The sequence below is a fragment of the Carassius auratus genome, chromosome 34 (assembly GCF_003368295.1).
Source record: "Carassius auratus strain Wakin chromosome 34, ASM336829v1, whole genome shotgun sequence".
Taxonomy (NCBI): domain Eukaryota; kingdom Metazoa; phylum Chordata; class Actinopteri; order Cypriniformes; family Cyprinidae; genus Carassius; species Carassius auratus.
In genome coordinates this window covers 19538009-19564756 of record NC_039276.1, presented here as the reverse complement: position 1 = coordinate 19564756, position 26748 = coordinate 19538009, and the positions used below count along the sequence as shown (strand labels likewise).

At 36.6% G+C, this 26748-nt stretch overlaps 1 protein-coding gene across 5 annotated transcripts in view; it reads right to left on the bottom strand.

The window, feature by feature from the left end:
• LOC113053464 (diacylglycerol kinase eta-like) overlaps positions 1 to 26748 on the bottom strand; it is a 75680-nt gene that overhangs the window by 2103 nt on the left and 46829 nt on the right. For 4 of the 5 annotated variants that reach the window (XM_026218516.1, XM_026218513.1, XM_026218515.1 and 1 more), the window contains 23 exons: positions 23066 to 23172; positions 22841 to 22966; positions 22654 to 22756; positions 18766 to 18928; positions 18500 to 18608; positions 18215 to 18354; positions 18047 to 18128; positions 16987 to 17078; positions 16801 to 16900; positions 16391 to 16682; positions 15072 to 15203; positions 12957 to 13091; positions 10786 to 10903; positions 10599 to 10709; positions 10194 to 10290; positions 9889 to 9996; positions 8555 to 8668; positions 8333 to 8467; positions 6385 to 6651; positions 5921 to 6013; positions 4880 to 4999; positions 3432 to 3537; positions 1525 to 1655 (listed from right to left, as the gene is read on the bottom strand). In XM_026218516.1, the coding sequence (XP_026074301.1) occupies positions 1525 to 1655; positions 3432 to 3537; positions 4880 to 4999; positions 5921 to 6013; positions 6385 to 6651; positions 8333 to 8467; positions 8555 to 8668; positions 9889 to 9996; positions 10194 to 10290; positions 10599 to 10709; positions 10786 to 10903; positions 12957 to 13091; positions 15072 to 15203; positions 16391 to 16682; positions 16801 to 16900; positions 16987 to 17078; positions 18047 to 18128; positions 18215 to 18354; positions 18500 to 18608; positions 18766 to 18928; positions 22654 to 22756; positions 22841 to 22966; positions 23066 to 23172 (2981 nt within the window). The remainder of the gene's footprint in view (positions 1 to 1524; positions 1656 to 3431; positions 3538 to 4879; positions 5000 to 5920; positions 6014 to 6384; positions 6652 to 8332; positions 8468 to 8554; positions 8669 to 9888; positions 9997 to 10193; positions 10291 to 10598; positions 10710 to 10785; positions 10904 to 12956; positions 13092 to 15071; positions 15204 to 16390; positions 16683 to 16800; positions 16901 to 16986; positions 17079 to 18046; positions 18129 to 18214; positions 18355 to 18499; positions 18609 to 18765; positions 18929 to 22653; positions 22757 to 22840; positions 22967 to 23065; positions 23173 to 26748) is intronic. The other variant, XM_026218514.1, reaches the window with a different exon arrangement.

Genomic DNA, 26748 nt, shown 5'->3' with positions numbered 1-26748 from the left:
ACTCAACTGCATCGTAACAGGGACACCTTAAAATAAAGTTCAAGTCAAATACAATTAAAAAAATGTAAACAAATTTTAAAATAGAATTTAAATATTTTATGCTCCAAACTATTTAATTTTAACGAAAAAAAAAAATTTCATGTCTGTATTTTCTTCTAGACATGAATTAATTAATGATCAATTTTTTTCACACAAAAATGCATTTCTTAAAGGGTAATGACAATTTTAGGGAAGAATTATGTAAAATGCCTAATTTTGCTGGGGCTTTTGTGAAAAGTATAGATCGTTTTTCCAGATTTATCCCTACAGTCGGATCAAAGTCCAATGCGTTATGGGTATTGAAGGGAACAATTCAGTTACACCTTAAAATACACGCTATTTGAACATAGAGTCTTGAATGTGTGTGTTCATTAACAATATAATTAAGCACAATCAGAGCCAGAAATTGTCCATTTAAAATGATTATGGAAATTCCTGACCCTGTGCCTCCCCAAAATATAATGAAACCATCTAAGGAGTAAGTTTTTGATCTAGTAATAGTCAGGCTAGTTTCCATTCAAGTGATTTGCGTACTATATTTACTGTTCAATTTAATTATATATCACCATTATATTGGTCATCGTCCACTCTGCTCTCTAGATATTTCAGCCATTACAACACCAATATCAGTTGATCAATAGTTAAGGAATCACAGGTTAACCTCGGGTTAAAACAAAGCAGTAAACGTCCCAATAACAGAATTTGAGCTTCACTGGTTTACAGCTGAAACACTCAGATCTATTTATGTCCCAATTAGGTTTTCAAATGATGTTTGAGGACATCGCTAGAGACAGAATGAGCTTAGACCAGCTAAATGACAGGGTTGTTTGAAATGAGGGGACAAAACAGACGCGTAAAGTGGCACAGTCCAAGGTTCACTAGTGCTCCTGAGGATTTATAATACATTTAACGAATGCATTATGCCATATTTATTTCTTCATTAAGTGCACATGAAAGCATCTCTGAGTTTCTGGTGAGGACGTTTATAGTGTGCTAAAATGTATCATATTTTGGACCATTCAAGTGCTAATCCTTGACAGTTTCATTGTTTAAAATAGCTCCACTATACAGCTACAACCTGTAAAATGTTGTAAATGAGGCACTGTTTACATCTCAAGTTCTCAAATGGTTTTGCTTGTGTTTTCTCCTGTCTTAAAAAGTTGATATTTTCCCCAAATCACACACACATAAACATGCTGACTGTACTCATGAGCTACACAAACAGAGGCATGTCCGTGTGAAGCTGCCCATCACACAACCGCATCTTCAGAGCCACACTGGCACCGACTTAAAATAACCCAGTGTGTATGTATTTGGAGGCCGAAAGGACACTTGCACAGAGGAAGCCAAGCAGTGCAGCACATAATAGCAAACAGGGTGACAGGTAAAATGACAGAGAGCGAGAGAGAGAGAGTCAGAGAGCCGGATGGACAGAGAAAGAGCGTTTCGGTTGTTCTGAGGCACAGAAAGCGGTTGAGTGTATACCTTGAGGTCTCTCCTCTCCAGGTGCAGGAGCTCGGAGCCGCGGATGTCGTGGCGGATGAAGGTCTCTTTGTATTCTCCCAAGCTGAGCTGCTCCAGCCAGACGGCCACCTCCTCAGTGCCCCACCTCTGAACTACACAAGTACAGAGCGAGAAGCCCCTTTCAGTGTCTAACCCCCGTACACTCGCAGGAAACAAGCAAACAGGGTCAGGCCAAGAGGAGGAACAAGTCAAAAAAACAACCACAAAAGATAAAGAGGACCAAAAAAATCAAACAGGAAAGAGAAGACACAGAGAATAGAGGCGGCAGCAGCTGGCAAAGAGAGGGTTAAACAGGTTTGGTTTGGTCACTGGCACACCCGGAGGTGTTCCTGGCATGCAGGTTTTCACAGTGGCACGTCCACCATCATCCCATTAAGAGCAGACACAGAGACAGAGACGACGAGGAGGAGGAGGAGGAGGAGGAGGAGGGGGGAACGGGAGGCTGAAGCCTGTGCGACCTAACGCTCCTGTGCTCGGATCGTCTGCTGGCACGATGATAATACACTGCACTCGGTCGATGTTGATGGTGTGTTAAATTCCTGTAGCAGACATACACGTCAAAGCCAAGGCCAAACTACCTTCAATTTAAGAGTGTGGATGCGTGCAAATCGTTTTGCCCTGGATAACTACATCTGAAAATGTCAAAGAATATGATGGATTGTATTTTGTAAACAAGTAGATAGTCTACTTTGATTACCTTGCAATCCTTTTAAAAAAATATGTTCCACGAATACACTATCCTCAGAAATCTGGTCTGTTTCAACAAGGATTGAATGTGATGTGTGTATTTTTATTTTTATTTTTAATGTGCAGACAACTCCAGGAAGAATTAGTTGCTCGAAGTTAGTGCCATCCAATCTGCACTAATAAATAATCCGCAATAATATACTTGTATTATTGTTATTATTATTATTACTATTATTATTTATAATTAACTTGTTAAATAATTGCTAATAATAATTTGAAATTACTTTTTTCACCAGCCAATATGAAATCAAGAAAAAAACTAAAAACACATACAAATGTTAAAATCTTAGGGTACATTAAGTGGGTTTTTATTATTTTTTAATTACAACTACTTATATTATTAAGGATAACATTAATGTGTAAAATATACATTAATAATGTTTAAAATAAACGGTACATTTTTATATTTTAAATTAATCCAAGAATAAATTTTTGCCAATTTTTGGAGGCAAAAAAAAAAAAATTTACAAACTGATCTTGGGCATGTGTCAGTCAGACAGTCTCTAGAACCAGACTTTTTGAAGAAACTGTGGCAGTTTCCAAACATAGCTCCGAGTGTTTGAGTGGCTCTGTATGTCAATGTCGGCTGCAACCAATGGGGTGAGTTTGGGGCGGGACTATGGGTTTGGTTTTTGGGTTTGTGTTGATCCCCTTCTGTGTGGTACACCTTGGTTTGTGCCTGGTGTTCATGTGTAGACACATGGACGGTTTCTGACTCACAGGACAACACATGACTCGAGGGGTGCAGGGGTGCTCATGGATGGTTGGGGGAGGACTGAGGACCACTGGACATGAACAGAGAGTCCTCTCAGAAGAGGATGTACATGCTGTGTGCTGTGCGCTCTTTATCATCATGTCACTGCCTCCATGGGCCATCACTTCCTTTAACAGTTCCCCACATTGTCAGCAATCATGAACAATTATTGTTTGACAAAAATAATAAAAAAACAAGTTCAGTCTCCGTGTCCTGCTTTTGCATCTTTCCAAACAAAACAGCAAAAAATGACTACACTTTAAGATGACTATTAATGCAACAAAGCATTAGGCATCCATAATTTAAGTGTCTGTCTTGTGAGGATATTCAAGTATTTGTGGACACACACACACACACACACACTTACCTGACTGTGGGCTGGACTTTTTTGGGGCTTTCTCTTTCTTGAACTTTGGCACTATGCGAAACATGCCACTCCGACTGTTTCTTTTTCCGTACTCAAGCGAGTTATCCTGTTTCACACAAAATGACCTGTCAGTTTCAGAGACAAAAAACTGAAAAACACATGTGCACTACAGTTACAAAGTTTAAGGTGACAAAGATTTTTTAATGTTTTGAAAGAAATCTCACAAGGGGTGAATTTATTTGAACAAAACTCCAGTAAAAACAGTAATATTGTGTTAAAATATTTTTTATATTTAATATACTTGAATATAGTTTAAATTCCATTTCTTCCCATGGTAAAAGCTGTATTTTCAGCATCATTACTGCAGTCTTCAGTGTCACATTATCCTTCAGAAATCATTCTAATATGCTGATTTGCTCGACATCTTTGTGAAAACCGTGATACTCTATTATATTTTATTTTGAGGATTTTTTTAATAGCTAGAATGTTCAAACAGAACAGCATATACATAAACTATTAATTTATATATATAATTTTAAACTTATTGATCCCATACTGGCATTGTTTTGGTATTGTTAAGATATACTATTGTGGTTTTATGGATATTTTTTATTAGTTTTAATACTTATATGTTCAGTTTTTAAAAAAAATAATATCTTTTCTTAATATGTTTATATAATAATTATAATAATCTTTATCTCAATTTTAGTTATTTTAGTCTATTAAACTAAATAAAAATGAGAAATGTCTCCCTGGCAATTAGTTGACCCTTACGAAAGGAAAATATATTTACCAATATATTTCTTAAAATATACTGTAATATATTGTAATATATTATTTTCCCTTTTTATTTTCTAATATTTTATATATTTGAATACATTTAATAATATATTGATGATGCATACATTATATAATATATTGAAAAATATACAAATGATTGCTGCTTTCAATATATTGCAATATATTGGAAAAAATAAATATATATAAGAATATATGCCTAATATATTACATGATATTTTCCAATATACTGCAATATATTTTTGTTTCATTAGGGGAGACTTTATATTTTATATTTAAAATATATTTTATTTTATTAAGGTTTATTGTATTTAAGTAACAAAAGTTTTTTAATGGTTTTAGTTTCAGTTAACTATACCTATACCTATATCTATGGTAGTGTATGCAAGAATTTCTTTACAAATGACGATATTAGAAAAAACATCTTTCACTGTATGGACAAAACTATGTTCCTATGTGTTTTACAGAAGAGAAAAAGGTCACACAGGATTGTAATCAAATGAGGGTGAATAAATGATGCCACAAAGTCCATTTTTGGAAACTATCCCTGTAGGGAACAAGCTTGGGTAGTTAGCAAACTAATATGGTTTCTCTGTATATATCTAGGCACATTCTTTCTGCTGCTGTCAGTTTGTGTAGGATGTGCTCACCTCCTCGTCATTGGGCTGTAAGATGTGGTAGAGCCAGTCGATCTCAGCCAGCTTGCCCAGTTCAAGCTCAACACTCTGCAGGACACTGGACAGCAGCTCTTCATGAGGAGGGTCCAGTTGCTACAGAAATAAACTCATACACTGAGTCAATGACTACAGAGAGCTCTCTCAGAGCCATCACTGCTCACAAGACAAGCTGGCATCTCACTCCATTTCATGGCTTTGTGTTGGCCTAACTGGTGACATTGGTGAGCAAGTGATGTAGCCTAATGCTAAATTTCTCCAAATCTGTTCTGCTGAAGAAACAAACTCAAACTCAGATCTACATCTTGGATGGCCGAGTGCTTGATTTGATTTCTGGGTGAACTATTCCTTTAAGAATAAGCTTTGTATCAGATGCTCCTCCTAAAATGCCTTCAACATGGATATGAATATAAGAGACAGATGTAAGACTCCATTTGCTCTGCATCTCAGATTTATCTTAGCTTAGCATAGATCGTTGAATCTGATTAGACTGTTAGCATCTTGCTCAAAAATGACTAAAGAGTTTCTATATTTTTGCTATTTGAAACTTCACACTCCTGTAGTTACATCGTGTACTAAGACAGACGGAAAATGAAAAAAGTTGTGTTTTTCTAGTCTGATATGGCTAGGAACTATACTCTCATTCTGGCGTAATAATCAAGGAACTTTGCTCCCGTACCATGGTTATAAAACTCTTTGGTCATTTTTGAGCGAGATGCTAACGGTCTAATCAGATGATCTATGCTAAGCTAAGTTAAAAGTGCTACCGCCAGACCCGGAGATCAGCTGAATGGATTCAAAAACAGTAAAACTCAACTTTTTAACTCTAGGGGAGTTGGAAAATGAGCATTTTTTTTTTTTTAAGTGGAACGTTCCTTTAAGAGAAACAGTGGAGATGTTAAAAAGGTCTTATTTGGGATTATTCTTTCTTATGGGGACCTGCTTTACAGCACCATTAACATTTTTGCCTTTGGAAAGGTGAATGCAAAGGAGCTTAAAGTCACTAAATCAACTCACCAATGGCACTCGTCCTACTAACAGCAACTCGGTCTCATTGTGCAGGGCCTTCACGGTGCTGGCCACCTCAATGGCAGTGTTTCTTGTCAGGCTCTGAGGAGAACAGATGAATCAGACGTGAGAATTTACTCATAATTATGTGACTTATTTGAACTATGAGGACAACAGAGCACAATAATTGGGTTTCTGAAGTAAAAACACCATTTATTTATTTAAACACCATCATATTTTTTATGATAATGCAAAAAAGATTTTCATAGAAAACTATCGTGAGCTCTGAGATTAAGCAATTAAATGTGCTTTTAGGAAAAAAAATTAGTATAGAACTATGAACTCTTTTACACCTAACCCAAATTATAATTGTGTGATTATTGTTATAATTTATTTGGATCTTATTCAACTCCTAAAGAGACTGATGAAAGTTCATAAAACATCAGTGGCTCTGGTGGGCTGGCACTGCTCACCTCGGGGAACTTGGGGTGTGTTTTGTTGATGGCGTGTGAGGAGGCGTTGACGGCGTGGGCCAGCTCCTGCTCCAGGAGTTGGTAGTTTTCGGCAGCCTCGCAGATCCTGGTGATGAGATCTTCTGCGGCTCGAGCGCACATCTGGATGATTGTGGCCTCCTCCTCTGTGGCCAGATCCACAGAGTGTTGAGGATACAGGTGCGGCCTCAGCGGAGGCTTGTCGTATTTCAGTTTATCCTCCCAAGACTTCAGCGTGTTTTCAAATGCCTTAAATGAAAAAGACTTGTTTGAATGACAGTGAGTGTAGTTTATCAAGAATACACACATTGACACTTAAAAACCGTTGCACTGAGACAGATAATTGGGAGATATAGAGCAACTGATATTTATATGCATTTTATGTAAGTAGTCTTCTATACTATTATAAAAATCTTGTTGATTTATATTACAAGCAGAATTTCAACTTACGTTTTGACCATATAAATAAATAACAACATCTGCACCAAAATCTAAATTTCTGTTTGGGTGTCTGAATAAAACTGAGGTGTTATTTATATCAAATATGATATACTAAAATACTCAAAAACATATATGCAAACATTACTGTTCAAACATTTGGGGTCAATAAGATTTTTTTTTTTAAAGATATTAATACTTTTATTCATCAAGGACAGGGTAAGATGTTTCAAGATAAAGATTTCTGTTTTAAATAAATGTAATTTTGATTCATCAGAGACTCACGAAAAGTTTATTACAGTTTCCACCAAAATATTATAACTGTTTCCAGCAATTATGAATCTTTGAAATAATGATTTTCCATTTAATATTTCACACTATTACTGTTTTAGTGACTTCCTTCAACAACATTAACAATCACAAAATCTTACGGATCCCAAACATTTGAACGTAAGTGTTAATGAAGCCACTTTGGATGAAATATTCCTCAGTGGTCACCAACCTTTTTAAGCCCAAGATCCCTGACATCGGCCTCTATGAAAGACATGATCTATTGAAGAATTGATAGAAAAAGACAGCTCAGATCGTACTTTCAATTTGAGGCCTTTTATTTAGTATTTTATTTAGTAACGCACTTATTTTTTTATGGCCGATTCAGAATTATTTTTTTATAACAAGCCAATTCCGATACTGTTTGTTGATTTATTTATTATTATTTTTTCTTTTGTGATGTTTAACAAGTAAACAAGCCTTAAACAAAAATATCTATAGCCATTTGAAATCAGAGGAAACCACTGCATTTTAATCACGATCCAAACAAACACGCTACACACATGTAGCATGAGCAGTATTTTTTTATTTTAATTCAATTGTATAATTTCAAGATTTAAAGCAAAAACTTAATGGTTTGACCTTATCATTGTGAAATTATGCTGCATAAAAACATATCCACACGAAAAAAAAAAAAAAAGTCAGACAGGTTGCATAAAAATGCAAATTCACTCTCTGACAGCAGGTGGCGCTTATGGAACAGCAGCGATACACCGTTTCCTTGGTTATCGCTGTAAACAAAGCAGTGCTGCTTGTCAGAATCCAGAAGTGTAACTAGCCACGGGTTTCTTCAAGATTTTCCAACGCCGTTTATAATGGGGTTCTTCAGTTAATGAACTTGACGATACTTTTACATTTTGTTCTACAATGTAAACTTTACACACTTACAACCCAAATTTTCTAATTTAGTTACTCTTGAAAAACATACGCTTTCAAAAACCAACATAACTGCTTCAAAATGTGTGTTTTGTGTATGGATTTGTGTTATTTACTTTGTAGAACAAAATGTGAATGCAATGTGTATTTTGTACACATTTTCGTGATCTACTGCGATAGTAATGAAGATTTACCAGATTGACGGGTTTGCCAACCACTGCTTTAACTGTTCTGTCCCACTGTTTTCTGGTAATATTGTGGAAATAAATTTCCCAGAAACCCTCACCCTGTCTCTTGTCAGCATCTGGGCCCGGTTCTTGTGCTGAATCTTGATGACTCCAGGAGGTTGAATCCAGGCTTCTCCATCCACCTGGACCGGCACTCCTTCATCTCCCAGGATGGTGATCTTCACCGTGCGACACTGGGAGGGGTGAGGAGAGGTTACTCACTCTATCACCGTAATTAACATGCTTTACAGGTCTGTGTCATTCGTGTGAGGTGTGTTAACCTGTGCAATACGGTGATGCTGCAGTTTGATCACCCTCGACACAGCCATCTGCATACTACCAAACACAGCCACCACTTCCAAAATTTTGTCATCAAATGAAGGGGCGCAAAATATCTGCGTGAAAAGACAAAATAATAATAATAATCACCACTAGGGAGGCTCTGTAAAGGCTCACACTCAAGATTCAATACCTATTAACCCTATAAAGCATATTTGATACACACATTTCTAAAACCTCTTATTAACACGATTAAAATTTTGCCTCTTGTACACAATCAACTTCGTGCTTTCTGTCATCTGATTGATAGTTTATATTTTTTAAGCAAGTAAAATGCATTTTAATTTAGTCGTAAAATCATAGTATAATAGTCGTATTATAGTTGTACGTACATGTGTGTTTTGCTGTCAAATTCTTTTTACTGATTTTTATAATAAGAATAATATTTATATTATAAGTATTTTTTAAAGATGAATTCTGACTCAACTGAAGCAACTTCACTTGATTATCCATATATCATTTTTTTTTAAAAATCATGTTAAAATGTGAGTATCGAACAGGCTATGATACATCAGGCTTTTAAAGAATGTTTATATGTATCACAGTATTGCCCTCTATTATATGCTTTGCCTCCAAAATAAAAACTACCCCGGCCGCACGCTTACCGTCTATGTTTTAAATCATTTAAAATGAGAATGTAAGTGTGCTCACCCCATTTTTGTTTCTAAGAAAAAATTTGATTAGATTTCATATCGCAATATATATCACAGAAAAATAAAATATCGCAATGTCATTTTTTCCCAATATCGTGCAGCCCTAATATATATATATATATATATATATATATATATATATATATATATATATATATATATATATATATATATATATATATATATATATATACTATTATTTCATATGTCTGGCTTTATAGGGTTAAACAGTTTTCCATTTCTACAAAAAAAAAAAAAAAAAAATACATAAAAATCCTCAAACGTCCTGTTCAAGATCACAGGCATCAAAGCGTTCTGCACTCTGCCCTTCTTTAAGCAGTACTTGTAGCACTCTGGAGGTAACCTCTTACTGAAGGAGGCCCTGTGAGCTAAAACAACCCAGCTGCCAAAAGGCCACTTGTTTTGAACAAATACCCGAGTCACTCTGGGTTCAAAAGGTTTTGTCCGGACCCAGCTGCATGTTAAACAACACGAGTCAACAGGGCCTGCTCTTCCTCTTAATTAAACAACTCTACATATTTCAACTCTTAACAGCTCAGAGTCAGGCGGGAAATGCTGTTTGATGAGAACAAAGCCTTATGACCTCCGGCAGCATGACTTACGTCATCCTCTTTGGTGCCGCCCCAGAAGTTGGTTCCCCCGGCGTAGCTGGGGATGTTCAGCACAGCGATCCCCTGGAGACTGGGGAGTGGGATGTACTGGCCGTCACACTGCAGAATCAATCACATAACCATGAGGAGCCCATTCAGTTCCAGCATTGAAGCAGTAGATAAGCATACATTGGTTGTTCAGGCCTGACAACATTTGGCACCTTCCACAAACACAGTATCAGCTGGTTACTATCTATTATTGTTTTTTTTTCCATGGCCTGTAATGTATGATAGTGGAAAACTTCAATTCAGCTCACCTCCAGCTGAACCTTCTGCTCCAAGTTCTTGTAGGTCCGCTGCAGAAGCTCTTTCGTCCCCAGAACGCCATACCACATCATGTTTTTAGTGCGACTTCTGGACAGTCAGAGAAATACTAGTCAACCATTGGTGAAACTTCAGATTTGGGAACACATATTCACTATTAACTAAGAGTTTTCTCGATAAACTCCTAATTTGATTTGATTTAGGGATCTAGAATATGGTCATACAGAATAAAGCATTAATATGTGCTTTAAAAATACTAATACTAACTAGTAATATGCATGCTAATGAGCAACTAGATTACAGTAAATAGTGTTTCCTGATCTAAAGTGTTAACCAAGCGTTGAGTATTTTTCAGTGGTGTTTTGGTAAATCAAGTATATTTTTTATTCCTGAACGACCTGCATTTCTCCGGGTGCTCCTCACGTTTGTTGTTGAACTCCAGTGAGATCTTTGCATCTAACCCAATGCCAAAGTAGTTGTTCATCACACACTTCTCCAAGTAGCCCTCTCTGTGGGAGAAATGGCCCACGTAAGTTTCACGAGTACTTTTAAGATAAACAGGAAAAAGGAAACGGAAGCTCTTACAGTGAGTCCAGGTCAGGATCTATGAAGGGTGTGGCTCCAAAGGGATCAATGTTGGCAAGCAGCATCTTACTGATTATGGAGCTTCCAGCTATAGATGCAGCGAGACCTGCCCGCAGACCTGAAGACCAACCAGAAGATGACTGAGAGATCGCAGATCAGCAAACCATAGTAAATGCTGAAAGGTGCCAGAAGCTCAGAATAAGCACTATAAACGTGTCGTAAATATGATCCTTATGACTTGTGCACTATATTCCAAGTGGGTAACACTTTATAATAACTGCACACTATTAATCATTAATTAAGCATTAGTAAACAGATAATTCATAATTTATAAAGCATTAATAGACAGTAATAATCAGTTTATGAATACAGATATAAATGCTTTATTCTTGATTTAAAAGCATATCTATAATGTGTAATTTCATACTTAATTCATGATCAATTTATCATTTCTCAATGAAGTATAGCATTTTTTACAAACCAGTTATTTAGGAGTTGCCAGTGATTCATAAGATCACAAGAAATTTAGTAAATTCAGGTAGTTATAAAGCATTTAGTAGTGGTCAGTTAACTATTTATGTGAGCTCATCTAAAGTGAGGACTAGTTACGCCTTGTAAAGCATTTATAAAGGATATTTAAAGGCTCAGTTATCTTCTAAACAAAAAACAGAAACAAACACAACACAGTGATACAGCACATAGAAATATTAACTGCCTTTAAATCTCATTTATAAAAGCTTTACAAGGCATAAATAAACTCACTTTAGATGAGCTCACAAAAATAGTTAACTAACAACTACATATGTTTTATAACTACCTGAATTAACCCTGAATTACAGTAGAAATACATGTTAACAAACCATTTATTAACACTATAAGTAACTATTACTATATGTCTGAATAAAAAGATGTATGAATGCACATTTAAATAGTTTATTAATCATTTACTTACAATTTCTAAGTGATCTTATGAACCACTGACAACTCCTTAATAACTGGTGTGTAAATAATGCTATACTTAATTTAGAAATGATAAATTGATCATTAATAAAGTATGAAAAAACAATTATTAAATACATTATAGATATGCTTTTAAATCAGGTATAAAGCCTTTATATCTGTATTTATAAACTGCGTATAAATGTCTATTAATGCTTTATAAATGATGAATTAACTGTTTCCTAATGCTTAACTAATGATTAATAGCATGCAGTTATTATAAAGTGTTACCTCCAAGTGTCCTGAGGTCGTATGATAGCTTTGTGTGAGAAACCCAACTAAAATTTAGGATTATTATGCTGCACCATTAGTAGCAAATAAAAAGCCTCACACAATGCTTCTAATTTCAAAAAGAGCACTTATTATGGTTTGCTATGCTCAAGAACAATATACTTAAGTGTGAACTGAATGTTTGGACACTTAAGTACATGTTAATTGCAATTAAATGAAAATGTATTATAGTTAAAATTTCTATTGAATGCAATTAGCAGAACTTCACTTTAGACTGAAGGTTGGGTGCTCTTCATAGGTAATTTCATAATTATTTCTTCTGCTTTTGAAATATTATAGTGTACTGCTGAATGGTAAATTAAAGCATACTTAATGTACATTTCTATGTACTTTAGTATGTTGCACAACAAATCAAAATAACTTCTTTAAAGCAGAACAACGATTATTCAAATCAATCAATTTAAAATGTAGTACAAAGTACATTATTAATTTTACATGATTACAAAGTGCACTTAAGTGTGTTAAGACACAAAACTTAAAACAAGTCAACTTGAGTGTGCTTTTATTTTATTAATATTGTATAATCTGCAAGTACAGTTTTTTTAAAATTCTGCTTAAAATTTGAAGTGCACTATATGAAGTGCACATTTAATAAATAAAAAATAATAATAATTCTGCAGACTTTTGGACTACAGTTATGTAACCTTAATGATCCTTTTAAAAGTTAGTCAGCCAAGAGTCACCATTCGCTTTCACTGTATGTAAAAGAGCAGCTCAGACATTTTTCCTATCATCTGCTTTAATATTTCGTAGAAAAACGAAAGTCATACTGGTTTGAAACAGCATGAGGGTGGATAAATGATGACAGGATTTTAACTGTTGGTTGAACTATCGCTTTAAGTTTTCCGGTCAGCAGCAGCAGGGTAAACATGTGGTCGTACCGGGACAGATGATGCGTGTGTTGAGGACGGGCAGGTTCTCCTTGCTCGTGGTGAAGGGAGTGATGGAGAAGGAGCCACAGGACTGTGTGCTGCGACTCAAACGCCTCTCTGGCGGCAAACACAGTGACTTAGCCACTGCCAACACACAAACACAGAACAAAACATGAGCTCACGTGTACAGAACACTCATCCGTCACAGCAATATCCACCCAAGGACCCATTACACAGCACAGTCGAATGCTGTTTTGATTTGTAAATGCTCAGTTTTTTCCAGCACGTAAGAATAACCCGTGCATTTTGGTCACTGGCTCTCAACAAAAAGTGAAAAAGCCACGTAAAAGAGATATTCAGCAGAATGTAACCCACAAAAACAAACCAAAACACATTAAGAGCACTTAACAGCGGAGGAGAGACGGAGCCCCTGAAGAGACTGATACAGCTCAGGGAATAAAGTCTCTCGTGCCCCACTGAAACATGAGCAGGCAGCAGGCCTCTATGTCAACAGGAAGAGCCACTGTCCAGCAAACAGAAATATGTTCTCGGTAGATAGAAATATAGCACAGAGATCCTCTGGGAAACCTACAAATACATATGCAGCTATAAACACTTACAGTCTGCAAGGCGTAAGGAAATCCCAAACCTTCTGAAGGAAAACGATTGTGTTATTGCGCAATTTTGCAAAACTTTGCAAAAGCTTGTCTTCCCGTGTAGAACACTCTGGCTTTATGAAAACAACTATAACTATAAGAGTAAAGTGATTTACTGAGTCTAAAGGCCTTTATTTATAGAAATACAATAAACGCATATAATAATAATAATAATAATAATAATAATAATAATAATAATAATAATAATAATAATAATAAAATGTTGCAGATATCTTTCAAACTACAAGTAACATGTAAAAAAAAAACTAAGAGTAATTCTAATTCTAATGATAATAATTTGTTAGTGCATTTTTATTATAAAAAACACCCCTAATAATAATGATGATGATAATGTACAAAACAATATGAGTATTTATTTATTCATAAAACAAACCCATATATATATATATATATATATATATATATATATATATATATATATATATATATATATATATATATATATATATATATTATTATTATTTTTTTTTTTTTTTTTTTTTGCTGCTGTTAGTTAAAAAATATTTTTTAACGTGACATTAAACGGAAATAATTTACTATAATGAGTTTGTCACTAGAGGGCAGCACTAACCCTTTCAGGCACAAACCGAACAAGGTCTGAATCGCAGTTCACACATTATCCATCCTAAATAAAGTGCTATTAGTTAATATGCTGAAAAGGTACAGTTATGTTCAGTTATGATTGCACAGATACTATTTAAACTAAACTGAAATAATGACATCACTGAATTCAATGATGAACTGCCTTGAACTCTCATTTTGCATTATTGACACACTGTTTTCCTAAATAATAATTGTTTTTGTTTAAAGCGCTATATAATAAAGGAATATATAATAAATAAAATAACAATATAATAAATATATAATAACTTGACTTGACTTCAAAATGGATTTCTACAATATATTACAATAAAGTCCAGAATGTACTGCATACAGCCTACTGGTTTTGCATGTTAGTACTGCGTTATTCTGCCACAAATCTTTCAAATAGTCACATGATCTCATCATGTTGCACATACTGTAAGTGGCGTTCGGTTCGTTCGATGAATCACATTTTATGTTAAAAAGTTCACTTGTTGCAGCTTGATTACATTAGGAGTCTGAAACGAAATGTAAATCTCGACTATCATAATAATGTGGATTGCATTGTGGTGAAGAAGCTGTACTTAATTTAGACTTCTCCCATACTGTACAATCGTCATTTTGGCAACTGTAATAAATCATATGAGTATTTCAAGCATACAAAAAAAATTGTTCAAGTCTTTATAAAGAATAGACTTTAAAAAGCCTTTTCATGCACAAACAGCTCCGGTGAGACAAAGAAAAACATCCTGACACTTGAATGCAGCCCAATGGAAGAGTCAGCTTTTAAGGCCGGTAAGCAAGAACACTTTGTGTCTCATAGGAAGCTGTTAACATCCACAAAGTTTGAGCAGTGTGAACTCACAGGGCAGAGCTTCCAGTTCTTTAGTGTCCTCGTCCTTCTCACTGTCTCGGTTTTCCTCCTCGCTGTCCTTCCTGAAGTCAGAGGGAGACTGCAGCTCCTGCTCGTCCGTGTGAGCGTTCTGCTCATCCACCACTACAGCACAGACACAAACACAACCTCCGGATTCATGCACTTCTTCACCACGAGCATTGCATAATATTTTAATAATATATCAATATTCATGTTTTTAATGGAGGTGTAAAATTACACAAAATTGTGAGAATTCTATTTTTTTGAATGTGCTTTTTTTTTTTAGTTTCCCAAATGGCATGTCATCACAATTCTTCCTTGTCTTCGAGAATTGCTTCAGCTCAGAAAAAAAATTAATTGTTCGGGTGATATCCAGAATTACTCTTACATCATTTCACACTGACTTTAAACCTCTGTGGCAGAAAGGCAGCAAGCATGAATCCCTCTTCCGTTGAAATAAATCAATTTAAAACTGATTTGTTTGCATCATCACTAAGAAATGTCATCTTTCTTTTTTCTTCTTTTTTTAAGTAAATATTGCTGTTTATTACTCTATATTGTTATGTTTTATTAAAATAAATGAACATGGCCCAGTATCACTTATGTTTGTGTTCATTTAGTTCAAATTATTTGAAAACATTTATATTTTAAAATTAAAATGCTATATCTGAAACATTTTACAATCTACACAGCAAATACTAATTATTATTATCTTTTTTTTATTTTATTTTTTTATTTTGTATTTAAGATTTTCATAACATTGTATTGCCTGTTATTATAGCCAGCCTAAGACACACCTGTGCAATAATCATGCTTTCTAATCAGCATCTTGATATGATTACACCTGTGAGGTGGACGGATCAACTCAGCGAAGGAGAAGTGCTCACGAACACAGATTTAGACAGATTTGTGAACAATATTTGAGAGAAATAGGCCTTTTGTGTACACAGAAAAAGTCTTAGATCTATGAGTTCAGCTCATTAAAAATGGGGATAAAAACAAAAGTGTTGCGTTTATAATTGTGTTCAGTGCATTTAGACAATATTTCATATTGAAACCTATTCATTAATTAAAACCTATTGATATATTGACACACATGTTGATCGCCTATTTAAAACAAACTGAAATCCCTGAAGATCAAGAAGAACCCTCAGGTCTCATGTGACTAATCCATTTAAATATAATTGATTTAAGTTTTGTGATTAGTCATTTAAGAGATGCTTAAATCCAGAGCAGCATTCTGCAAGCAGCACATATATATAAATAAAAATATTTTTTTTCTATTTAAAAGACATGCTGGACCCTCGTACTTCTCTCTGCCTGCTCGATGATCTGTCTGAGAGCTTTCTTCAGGCTGTTGGCTCTCAGCACGAGCTGCTCGCGGGGTCTGAAGAGCTTATGAGCAGAGCCTTTCTCGGTCTCGTTCTCCTTCAGCTCCGTTATAGACTCTTCACTCAGATCCTCCTCTTCCTCCAGCTCCTCCTCCTCCTCCACCTCCTCCTCCACGATGGGTGGCGTGGTGAGGGCTGAGGGCGTCATGGCCTGCGCCTCCAAATTCAGCGTCTGCAGGAGGGAGTCCAGCTTCTCGTTCAGAATCACACACTGTAGACAGAGAACAAAGGAAAGGGGGATGCATTGATAAACAGGTTTATACTGTGTTTTCACACGTGTTGAGTAAAGACTGAAAGAGCTGTCATGAGGAGAAGCATCACAGACTCACTTTGAGAGCAAGCGCATCAGCCTCCTCCATACTCTCACCGCTTCTCTCATAACACTTCCCAACTTTGGCCACAAATTCTTTCACCGTCTCACACAATACCCTGGAGGAGACCAGAGGAAACTGTCTTTATCTGTGATTCTGTTTGTTAGTGGTGGAATATGAAGTGTATGTTGTGAGAGGACTCACTTTGATGAAGATATGACCACCGAGTGCTGATCTGAGTTCAGGATCTTCGTGAGATGAGCAGCCACTGAATCCTCGTAAGCAGATATCTGTAACTAAAACCAGGTATATCTCGTGTGTAGCAAATCATTATATAAATGAGCAGTCCAGTACACCACATGCCCTCTTTTTTCCTGGACATGCCCTGGCCTGGGCAGGATTTTGTGATTGCCTACAATGTGTGGTATTTTGGCTTTGTTTTTCTTTTGTTTTCATACCTGCTAAAGGTAATGAATGAAAAGAAGTTTAACCAATAGCGTCCAGGCCTTGTACACAATCGACCAATCGTGGCGTGCAAGATCTGCAGAAAACAGTCAAAGCAATGCAAATATGCACACATACAATGTATGATGACTGAAGAGAAGACATCAATAGGAAAACAAAGCCAAAACCAGGACATCTCAGGCAATTTTATAATCCCAGCGAGGACATGTTCTGGAAAAAAAAAGTTCTCAGCAATGCATGTTACTAATCAAAATTAAGTTTTGATATATTTACAGTAAGAAATGTACAAAATATTTTCATGGAACATGATCTTTATGTCCTAATGATTTTTGGCATAAAAGACAAATTGATAATTTGGACCCAAACAATGTATACAAATATACCCCAGTGACTTCAGGCTGGTTTTGTGCTCCAGGGTCACATATGGTCACCCTACAAATAATAGTAACAGTCTCAACATATTTATTTAGACTCGGACACGATTAAAAATAACGGCTCGTAGAAAGAACGTTTAAGATTGAGACTAATTTGTGACTATTTTGAACAATTAATTAAATAGTTTAAACAGTTCATAAGAGCCATTTGCTTGTGAAGCGCACTACAATGGGTGCGCCAAATGTTTTCTTTAGAGCGCAGTGAGGGAAACAGCTGAAAGATGAGTTGTCTTTTATTGTCTTTGTTGTGTTTTTGTGTCACCTAGTCTTAGATAAAGTATAGCATGTCACACTGTGACATGTCAACAACTCTTTTATTGGTGTTGATGTAGATGTATGCATTGGCGCTGATGTGTAGCCGGTACCTGGCCGTCCTCTGTCTCCTCCGGTGTGGTGGGGCAGCTGTGTTTGGGAGGTATTTTAATCTCATACGTCATTATACTCCACCTGTAAACAGCAGCTGTAGATGTAGCCAACGACACAGATATTATAAGCTACACTTAGTTGTGGTCATGCTAGAGTATGCTCTGTACCTGTCCAGCATCTTGGTGCTGGCTCTCTCCAGCTTCTCCAGTGTCTGAGGGAGTTGAGTGTCATCATCACAGGACGGCCCCCAGCCGAGCACCCGTGCCAGGTCATTCCCGGTGCCCAGCGGCAGAACACCCAGCTGGCACTGCCAACAAGAGACGAGTCAGATCACCGGTTCACTTCATTAAGAAATCCTCCTAAACATCTGCTCTGATACTCTCGTGCCAAGTCCTAACCATACAGCGGCAAGTTTACTTTCAATCAAAAGGATATGTTGAAGTGCTGTTCACCTGTTTGTGAAGATTTAGTTTATCAATTTCAGACAGGACCCAACCAACGCTTCCATCTCCACCGCACACCAGGATTCGGAAGTTATCGAACTTTTGGAACAAGCGAAGGCTAAAAGAGAGGAAAGAACAATTAAAATGACAAAAAAAAGTGATTAAAAATGGAGAAAATGTTAATAATAATAGTTATGGGTCCTGAAAACTTGTATGCTGATTTATAAAGCATCATACATCAACATAGTAACATAGTTTTGGCATGCTGGTCTTACCCTAAATGAGGTCCACCGTTGACCAGGTCAAAGACCTGAGCAGGATTGAGCAGCTGTTTGAAGCGACGCAGGAATTTTACCCCTTGGTTGTCTCCGCTTTTTGAGTTGACAAACACGAGGAGTGGACTTGCACATGATGGGGGACAGGTGGCCTTCCAGAAACCTGTCACAGGAAAAGAACAAATAGAAAAACAGAAACTTTTCAGCTCCAAAATTCAAGGACAGCACCAAAAAAAAAAAAACACAAAAAAAAACCACCCAGAATGCAGTGCAGTCTGTGATCCAGGATGGTGGATGAAAGTGAGCTAAATTTTGGTTATAAGTAAGCTTAATTTATTCTTTACTGAAAAGTATCAATAAAATAGTAATAATAAACAATTGACTATTTCACCCAATATTCACCCCAATGTTTTCTAAATTAAGTTTATTACATTGTTATCTTAGCAACATGCTAACGCTAACTGTCACTGATTCATATGTAAAACCCAATTTATTGTAGAATTGATTTCTAGTGACGCACTAAAATTCATGGCAAAAAAATAAAATATATTTCAGCCATATAGCTTTGGAGTGCCGAAAGCAATGACCAACAAATTGATGCTTTATTAGCACTTTTCCAGTTTTTTATCTGTGTAAAATTTGTTCGAAATATTGAAAGGAGAGTCGTTGCATTAGAACTTTATTTAGACTAGTTTAGGTTATTCTCACCTGAGAACACAACACCCTTAACAGTTAAATTACATAGTTAGGCAAATTTAATTACCAAGACTTTATTTTCTATTTTGGTTTTCAGCTTAATAAAAAAAAAAAAAAATCTTAGGTTAACTTTAAATTTGATATCAATGTTAAGGTCAATTCTGATGCATTACTATTGATTTCACTTACTGAAAAAAATTAAAGCAAATGTATTACTATTGCATCATTACCTCAACACCATGCTTACCAATTAAACTACAAGAACTAAATGTCAGAACTTGCTTGCTAAAAAAAGATAATGCTGAGGTTTTTGTCGACTCCATGTTGCTTAGGAACAGTATTCTTCATGCCTGGACAAGGATGAATCACCAAGAAAGATGAGGAAAGTGTTTTGTGCTGCAGCACAAGGAAAAGCAAACCATCAGCCTAGTGTGCTTTAGTGGAAAATGATGTGTCCTATAGTGTGTAAATAATCCGGCACTGTGATTTGAGGCTGAGTGAGGAGCTGTCAAATGTGCTCGCAGTCGAGGCGGACACATGCATGCACATTACTGTCTCTCTGGTGCAGACATTTGGGAGGAACTGTTTGCAGGTGCACACAGTGCATTCATTCTGGATACCTGTATGCTTCTATGTGTATTGCATCATGTTTGCATACACGGCTCTTAGCATGCATGAGTATTCATAAACCATTTGCATGTTCTCTGCATGGCTGCAAGTGGATACAGACACGTGGGTGGACGTCTGTCAGTGGACCCCTTTAGGTCTAATAGAAGCCCCACCTCCTCTTTCCCTCGATCTCGGGCTATCTCTCCCGGAGGCAGGCTGAGGCAAATTGAGTCACGAAGCCTGAGCACGTGCCAAAGGCAGCCCTGAGCGAATGAAGATGCAGCTCTCCTCGCCATCTAGCATTGAGGCGGGAGATTCCTTACACGTGAGGGACCCTTCTACTTTCCCATCACATTCTCATGCTTTCTGCAGCCCTCGCAGCTTAACAGGGTTCAATCCGTCCATGCCTCATCTATTCTATTTGTCCGTTTTAAAACAGCCAATTAACAAGAACCAAAAATATATCAGGCGAAACTTCACAGCTATTGATTTTCATTACATTTCTGTCTAGCCCCAACTAATCTCTATATCCGATATGTGCTCCACAAATTAAAGCGGCAGGAGCTTTGAGGTTCTGACCAATAGCAGACGTCCTCAGCACTCACAAGGTTTGACTTCACACATGGCCAGATGAAAGGGACCCACTTTATATTAAGTGGCCTTAACTACTATGTACTTACATTTTAATTAATAATTTAGTACAATGTACTTATTGTGTACATACATGTTTTTACATTGTACTTATATAAAAAAGACATGTAATTACATCTGTATTTAATTTCTGTAATTACATTTATAATTACACTGTTGACCCATACTTTACACCTTAACCCACCCTTAAACTTACCCATACCTCCAACCCTCTCCCGAACCTTACCCCCATCCCACCTCAATAGCAGCAAAAGTGTTTTACAATACAATAAGAAAACAATAAGTACATTGTACTTATTTTTTTATGTAAGTACATAGTAGTTAAGGCCACCTAATATAAAGTGGGACCGATGAAAGTTACTAATTACTTAAAACCGATTGACACCAAGAACAATAACTATAGAGATGACTATATTATCGTCCACACCAACACACAATAACGTTTTGTTCATTTTAAACAGCACACTGGAGTTTGTCATCTACTACTTGAAATGCTTAAACTCTTTAAAGGTGGATGGATTCTGATTGGCTGTTGATGGTTTTATCGTTCATAAGCTAAAAAAAAAAAAGGTCTGAAAGTGATTTCTCTGTGTCATTAAAGATTAACTAAGTAGAATAGAGTGGAATAGATTACAAAAAAAATGCAAATGCACATAAACTACTAATATACAATATTTATATATAGGTGAATTAAAATGTGATAACTTATGGCAGCTTGAGATCTAATTGCAATGATGTGATTGCAACTTAAAATGTAATTTCTAAATTAAATGAATGTAATTTGATTTAAAAATTAAAATGGGTCACAGCCATTGAGCTATTTTTACACCTATTGTTGAGAATGAAGCGGCTCTAAATAGCATTCACACAGCTGTCAATAAAAGGCAATGTGCAATTTCCTGGAAATCAGTGGCATATGCTCCACCACAGGCTGACTGAGCAAACAAGCAAGGTATGAATCCCCAGCGGCAGGTTAATAACGCAGAAAGGGATGGAGAAAGAGAGAGCCGGGCATGGAAGAGTGCTCTTGTTTGCTCTCCTCTTCCATTTTCCAAGCACATGGTCCACCAGAGGCTGTTATGTTTACATGCGTAAGGAAACGGAACAAGATGCTCTAAGGGAAAGTGACTTTCCACACCACCCTGACATATACAGGAGAGATGGGAAAGAAAAACAGAGGAACATGGGCACAGAGTGTCTATCAAGAGAAGAGAAAACACATCCTGTATGATCAGTGTAGAGGAGGTCAGAGGTATGATAAAAAAGATATTGCTCTTCATGCAGCTTGTGAATTAGTAAAGCTAATGAGCTCCATCTACAGCAGCCCTCCACCTGAGCTCCTCCCACCACTTCACACACACACACACCCCAATACATAATCATACATTATATCCAGAGTGGGATCGTGCATAAGCACGCAATCATGCAATCACACATTCTTAGTGACCTTGACATTTTTAAATTAAAGTGTTTCTTGTACTATGAAAACACACTAAACTTTGATAACCCAAAAACTTCACCCAATACCAAAAAAATGTGTTATTTATAAACACCTTTCCCAAACTCAAGGCTATATTATTATAATAATAATAATAATATTTAAAAAGATAAAAAAAAGAATAAATACAATAGCCAATTTAATTATTCTCACTCAAATACAGCATTTAAATTAATAAATTAAATTATTAGTTTGCACAAAATATTAATTGCTTATATAATACGTCTATTAATAATAATAAACATAAATTAATTTGAAAAATAAAGAATGTATAAATAATATGACCATGTTCTTATCTAAATACAGCATAGGTCTGGTCAAAATACTATTATCAATATTAATAAATAAATGAATAATCATCAATATTTAATGTGTATAATCTCTGACTAGAATAATCCGTCTTGAAGTCACTCTCGTGAAAGGAAAAATCTTACCGTCTGAGTCGATGCTGTTGAGGGCGGTAGGGGGGATGATGGACACTTTGCACTGGCCGAGGGGACATTTGCGAGGGTAGAGATCCATGCATGCCGTGTGCACCTGTCCAAGCACAGACAGCTTTTAGAGTTCACAAGCTCTTTGAACTCATTAGTCATAAGGGATTCTGGGATATGTAGTTCATACCATGGCTTTGCACCACAAACAACGCCAGTCCTGCAAGCGCAACACGCTGCCACAGGTTTTGTCGCAAACTGCGCACTTAGCACTGACAGGCAGGTTGCCTTCCAGCCACTGGTGTGGCATCGCAATCTACAGGAACAGAATATAATAAAAATGTACACCAGCAGATGCATAGACCAAACTTTTGCTATTTAATCAAAGGTTATGCATTAGCTTTATGAGACTCACCCCATCCTCGTCCTCAATGATGTCTTTCCCGATAGAGGCCAACGTTGTCCATTTGCAGTTGTTGGTGGCCCTGACTGCGCATCTTTTGTGGGCCTTGAATTTACACACTGCAAGTGAGTAATGAGAAAATTGGTTATGAGTCTGGCCAGCAGTAACCTTGAGTTGCTGATTTTCATTTCCCGCAGAAGAAATATGAGGTGATAAAAGACGTCTGGAAAATGCTTCTTAAATCAAGTTAAAATTAAACTGCACAATATACAGTGATCAACTGAGGGAAACACTGAAGAAGCACTCGAAAACCCAAATACTTATAACTAACTCTTTCTCTAACTCTAACTTTCTTTAATTAAATAACAGGGCCATGGGAAAGGAAAAGCACTGTACAAATAATCATTACCTGTCATTCTGATGGATTGACTCAGGCTCTATTATAATTTTCCTAGCAACTTTTTCTAAAAAGTCTAACCAAGGCCGAACAACTTAATCAAAAGTACAGAGAAACTGTAAAATATTATTACAATTTAAAATAACAATTGTCTATTGCAATATATTTTATCATGTGATTTATTCCTGTGATGCAAAGCTGAATTTTCAGCATCATTGCTCCAGTCTTCAGAGTCATATGATCTTTCAGAATTCAGTCTATACTGACTCAATGCTTAAGACAGTTTTTTTTATTATTATTATTAGTGTTGAAATCAGTTGTGCTACTTAATATTTTTGTGAAAATTGTGATGTTTTTTTTTTTTTTTTCAGGATTCTTGATGACTAGAAAGTTCCAGCATTTATTTGAAATGTATAAATTGAATAAATAAATGTCTTTACTGTCACTTTTGATCAGTTTAATGTGTCCTTGCAGATATTTATATATATATATATTTTAAATCTTAAAGACCCCAAAGTTTTGTAATTTATATTCACACAATTCCATTTTGGAATATTTTTTAGGTATATTTTTGCTTGTACATTCCCAATTTTAACATTTTAAATGAACATATTTTCTAGTGTCTTTAATGTCACTAATTAAGTGACTTTGGTAATCACATACGCATTATTATTTTAAAGTTTAGGTCTATAAAGTTACTTAAAAAATCAACCAAAAAAATTAACAAATGTACATTTCTAATCTCTGTAAGCATCCATTACTCTAGAAGCCTTTCTAAAGTATGGAAACAATGGCTGTATTCTTTTTTTTTTATCCATCATGAGACAAATGATTTTATATTATCTATTAATTTCTTCTAAAAACTGGAATATTTTGGCTAACTCAACCTCTAAACCCCATGGGTGCTGTTTTTGTCCTCGCCAGTATCGTGGGAGAGGTCCAATAAACTAATGGCCGACAGTTCTTTGTTGATTTCCTCTATTAAATTGCATTGCAGGTCTAATCAAGTTAGCAATGTTCATCTGGTCATTTCCAGAAGGGGAATTAAATGGCTGATTGATTGGCTGGCTGGCTTCCTCCTCCATAATGTACACTTCAGCACATTATTGTGGCCACCTTCATTCCTACGAACTTAAAATATACACTCCATCATTTCCCGAAACAGATGCTGCAATCAGTTCAGACATCTCTACAAGAGAACTAGAAAAAACATCCTGAGCTGTTCTGTACAAGAAGGGCTGATTGGCGCCCACAGTCCAAGAATCAGATCCTGAAAAAGCCTCAAATCCAGTTAAATCAGCCCAGCTCAGTGTCTGAGCGCATTACGCCTCCATATGCTGCCGGGGCTTCTAATGTCCTGCAGGATTACACAGATTTGTGGCGACACGGCTAATCACGGCAGTGCAGAGGCACATTTTGCCCAGCCAAACCCTGCCAGCCAGGACGCCTCACGGTCACCACAGAAAGTGTTCCCTCCCTGGTGTATTCCAGCACCAGAGTGGATACTGCATGGGCTGATCAGGGCTGTTTACTGGAAAGGAAGCTCAGTGCTCACGGTATGTCAGACCATGAGAATTTCCACTTTCTACAAAGCTGTTTCTTAATAATAAACGAGGAGCCTCATCCACTGAGACGAGGCGAGAGAGTGCTTATCCACTTCAGAGAATCATAACGGTAATCAGAGAGCGCCTCATCTCCCTCCACACTCATCTTGTAATCAGAGCTGGTCTACACTCAGACCATTTCACATGGCTCTGAAAACAATCTCCAATAAATCACTCTAATGTCATTTTCAGGGCTGTTAGCAAACCATTTACAGACAATTCAGTAATGCAGAGTGAACGCAAGACTGTTTACCATGCGCTGCTAATGGACAGGATGTCTCTGTCAAATTAGAGAGTGAGAAATATTAAGTTTTCCTCTTTTGTTGGGGCCCAAGTCTCACATCAATCTTTACTGATTGGCCGCTGCAGGAAATCGAGGTGAAATATAAGCAGCAATGATCGTTCTAAACTTTAAGTCTCTCAACTTGGTGAACCCTGCTGAAAATCCTATAGTGTAGACCTGCAGGAGTTCTCATGCTGGACCAAACTGGTCAGAACTAGCTGGAGAAGCTAGTAAAGAAGCTCAAAACACAAAACATCAAAACATATGCTGCTGACCCGCTGACCACTGAAGTCTGGCCTTTGTGATCCTGTTTCAAAGTTGATCCTCAGTGCCTTGTTGGGGCAACATTATTAAATTTAGAGTCCATGATCATATTTTCAGGGTCATGGTCTTCTCAGGAGCATTTGGACTCTTGTTTTGACTCTGACTCGACCCACTACAGTTCTCATTTTTGACTCAAGACTCAACCCCTTTTTTTTTTTGGTCTCTATCTTGACCTGGACTCAACCCTGTTCTGTTCTCGGTCTGGACTTAAAATTGACCATGTTCTGGTTTCAATCTTGACTTGGACTGAACCCTCTTTCTATACTGCGTATAGTGCTGCTGACGCAGGAGCTAATGTTATAATCTTATAATGTTGAACCCAGATGAACTGAGCCATTGTGTTACTGTCATGAAAGCGAGATTTATACTTTCGCCTGGCTCCACTTCGTGAGCCTCCGCTGACTGCGCACGCCCGCACGCACCTTCCCAAATAGACTAGGCTTTTATACTTGTCGCGTTCGCCGTTGTACTATTCTTTGATACGACAGGAGTATGTGTCCTCTAAAACCATCACCGGTAATCACCGGTGAGAAGAAGTAATTTTCCAGTACAAGTCTTTTGATGAACGAGTTGATGAAATAATCATTTCTTTATATACAAACTTAAAACAATCTTAAACTATTGGCCTTATTTCGCATTAAACAAAAGACAGCTTTAAGCAAACAGTGTATAATTTATATCTAAATGAATTCTAATTCTATTTTATACAATAAAAATAAAACATACAATTAAAAGCCTTGGACAAACTATGCAAAAAAAAAAAAAAACTAGGCATTGTTTTCCGTCAAAAGCACCTGATGGAGTTTGAACTTCACATCAAACTGCTTCTGTTTCGCACAAACACCGACACAGGCGTGCATGTTTGGCAAGAATCGCCCTGAACTCGTGCATCTTCGGATTCGGAGCTGCGCAGAAAGTTACAAAACAATTCCGTGCACACCGACATGCAAAATGAGTTTGCGCGCACTCAAAGCGACCTTTCACCAACACAGTGATGACGCCATGTTTTTCACGCGCACCCAACTTGCAGACGTGTCGAATATAAATCAGCATTAACATGGAAAAGAAGAAATTGTTGAATAAAGTA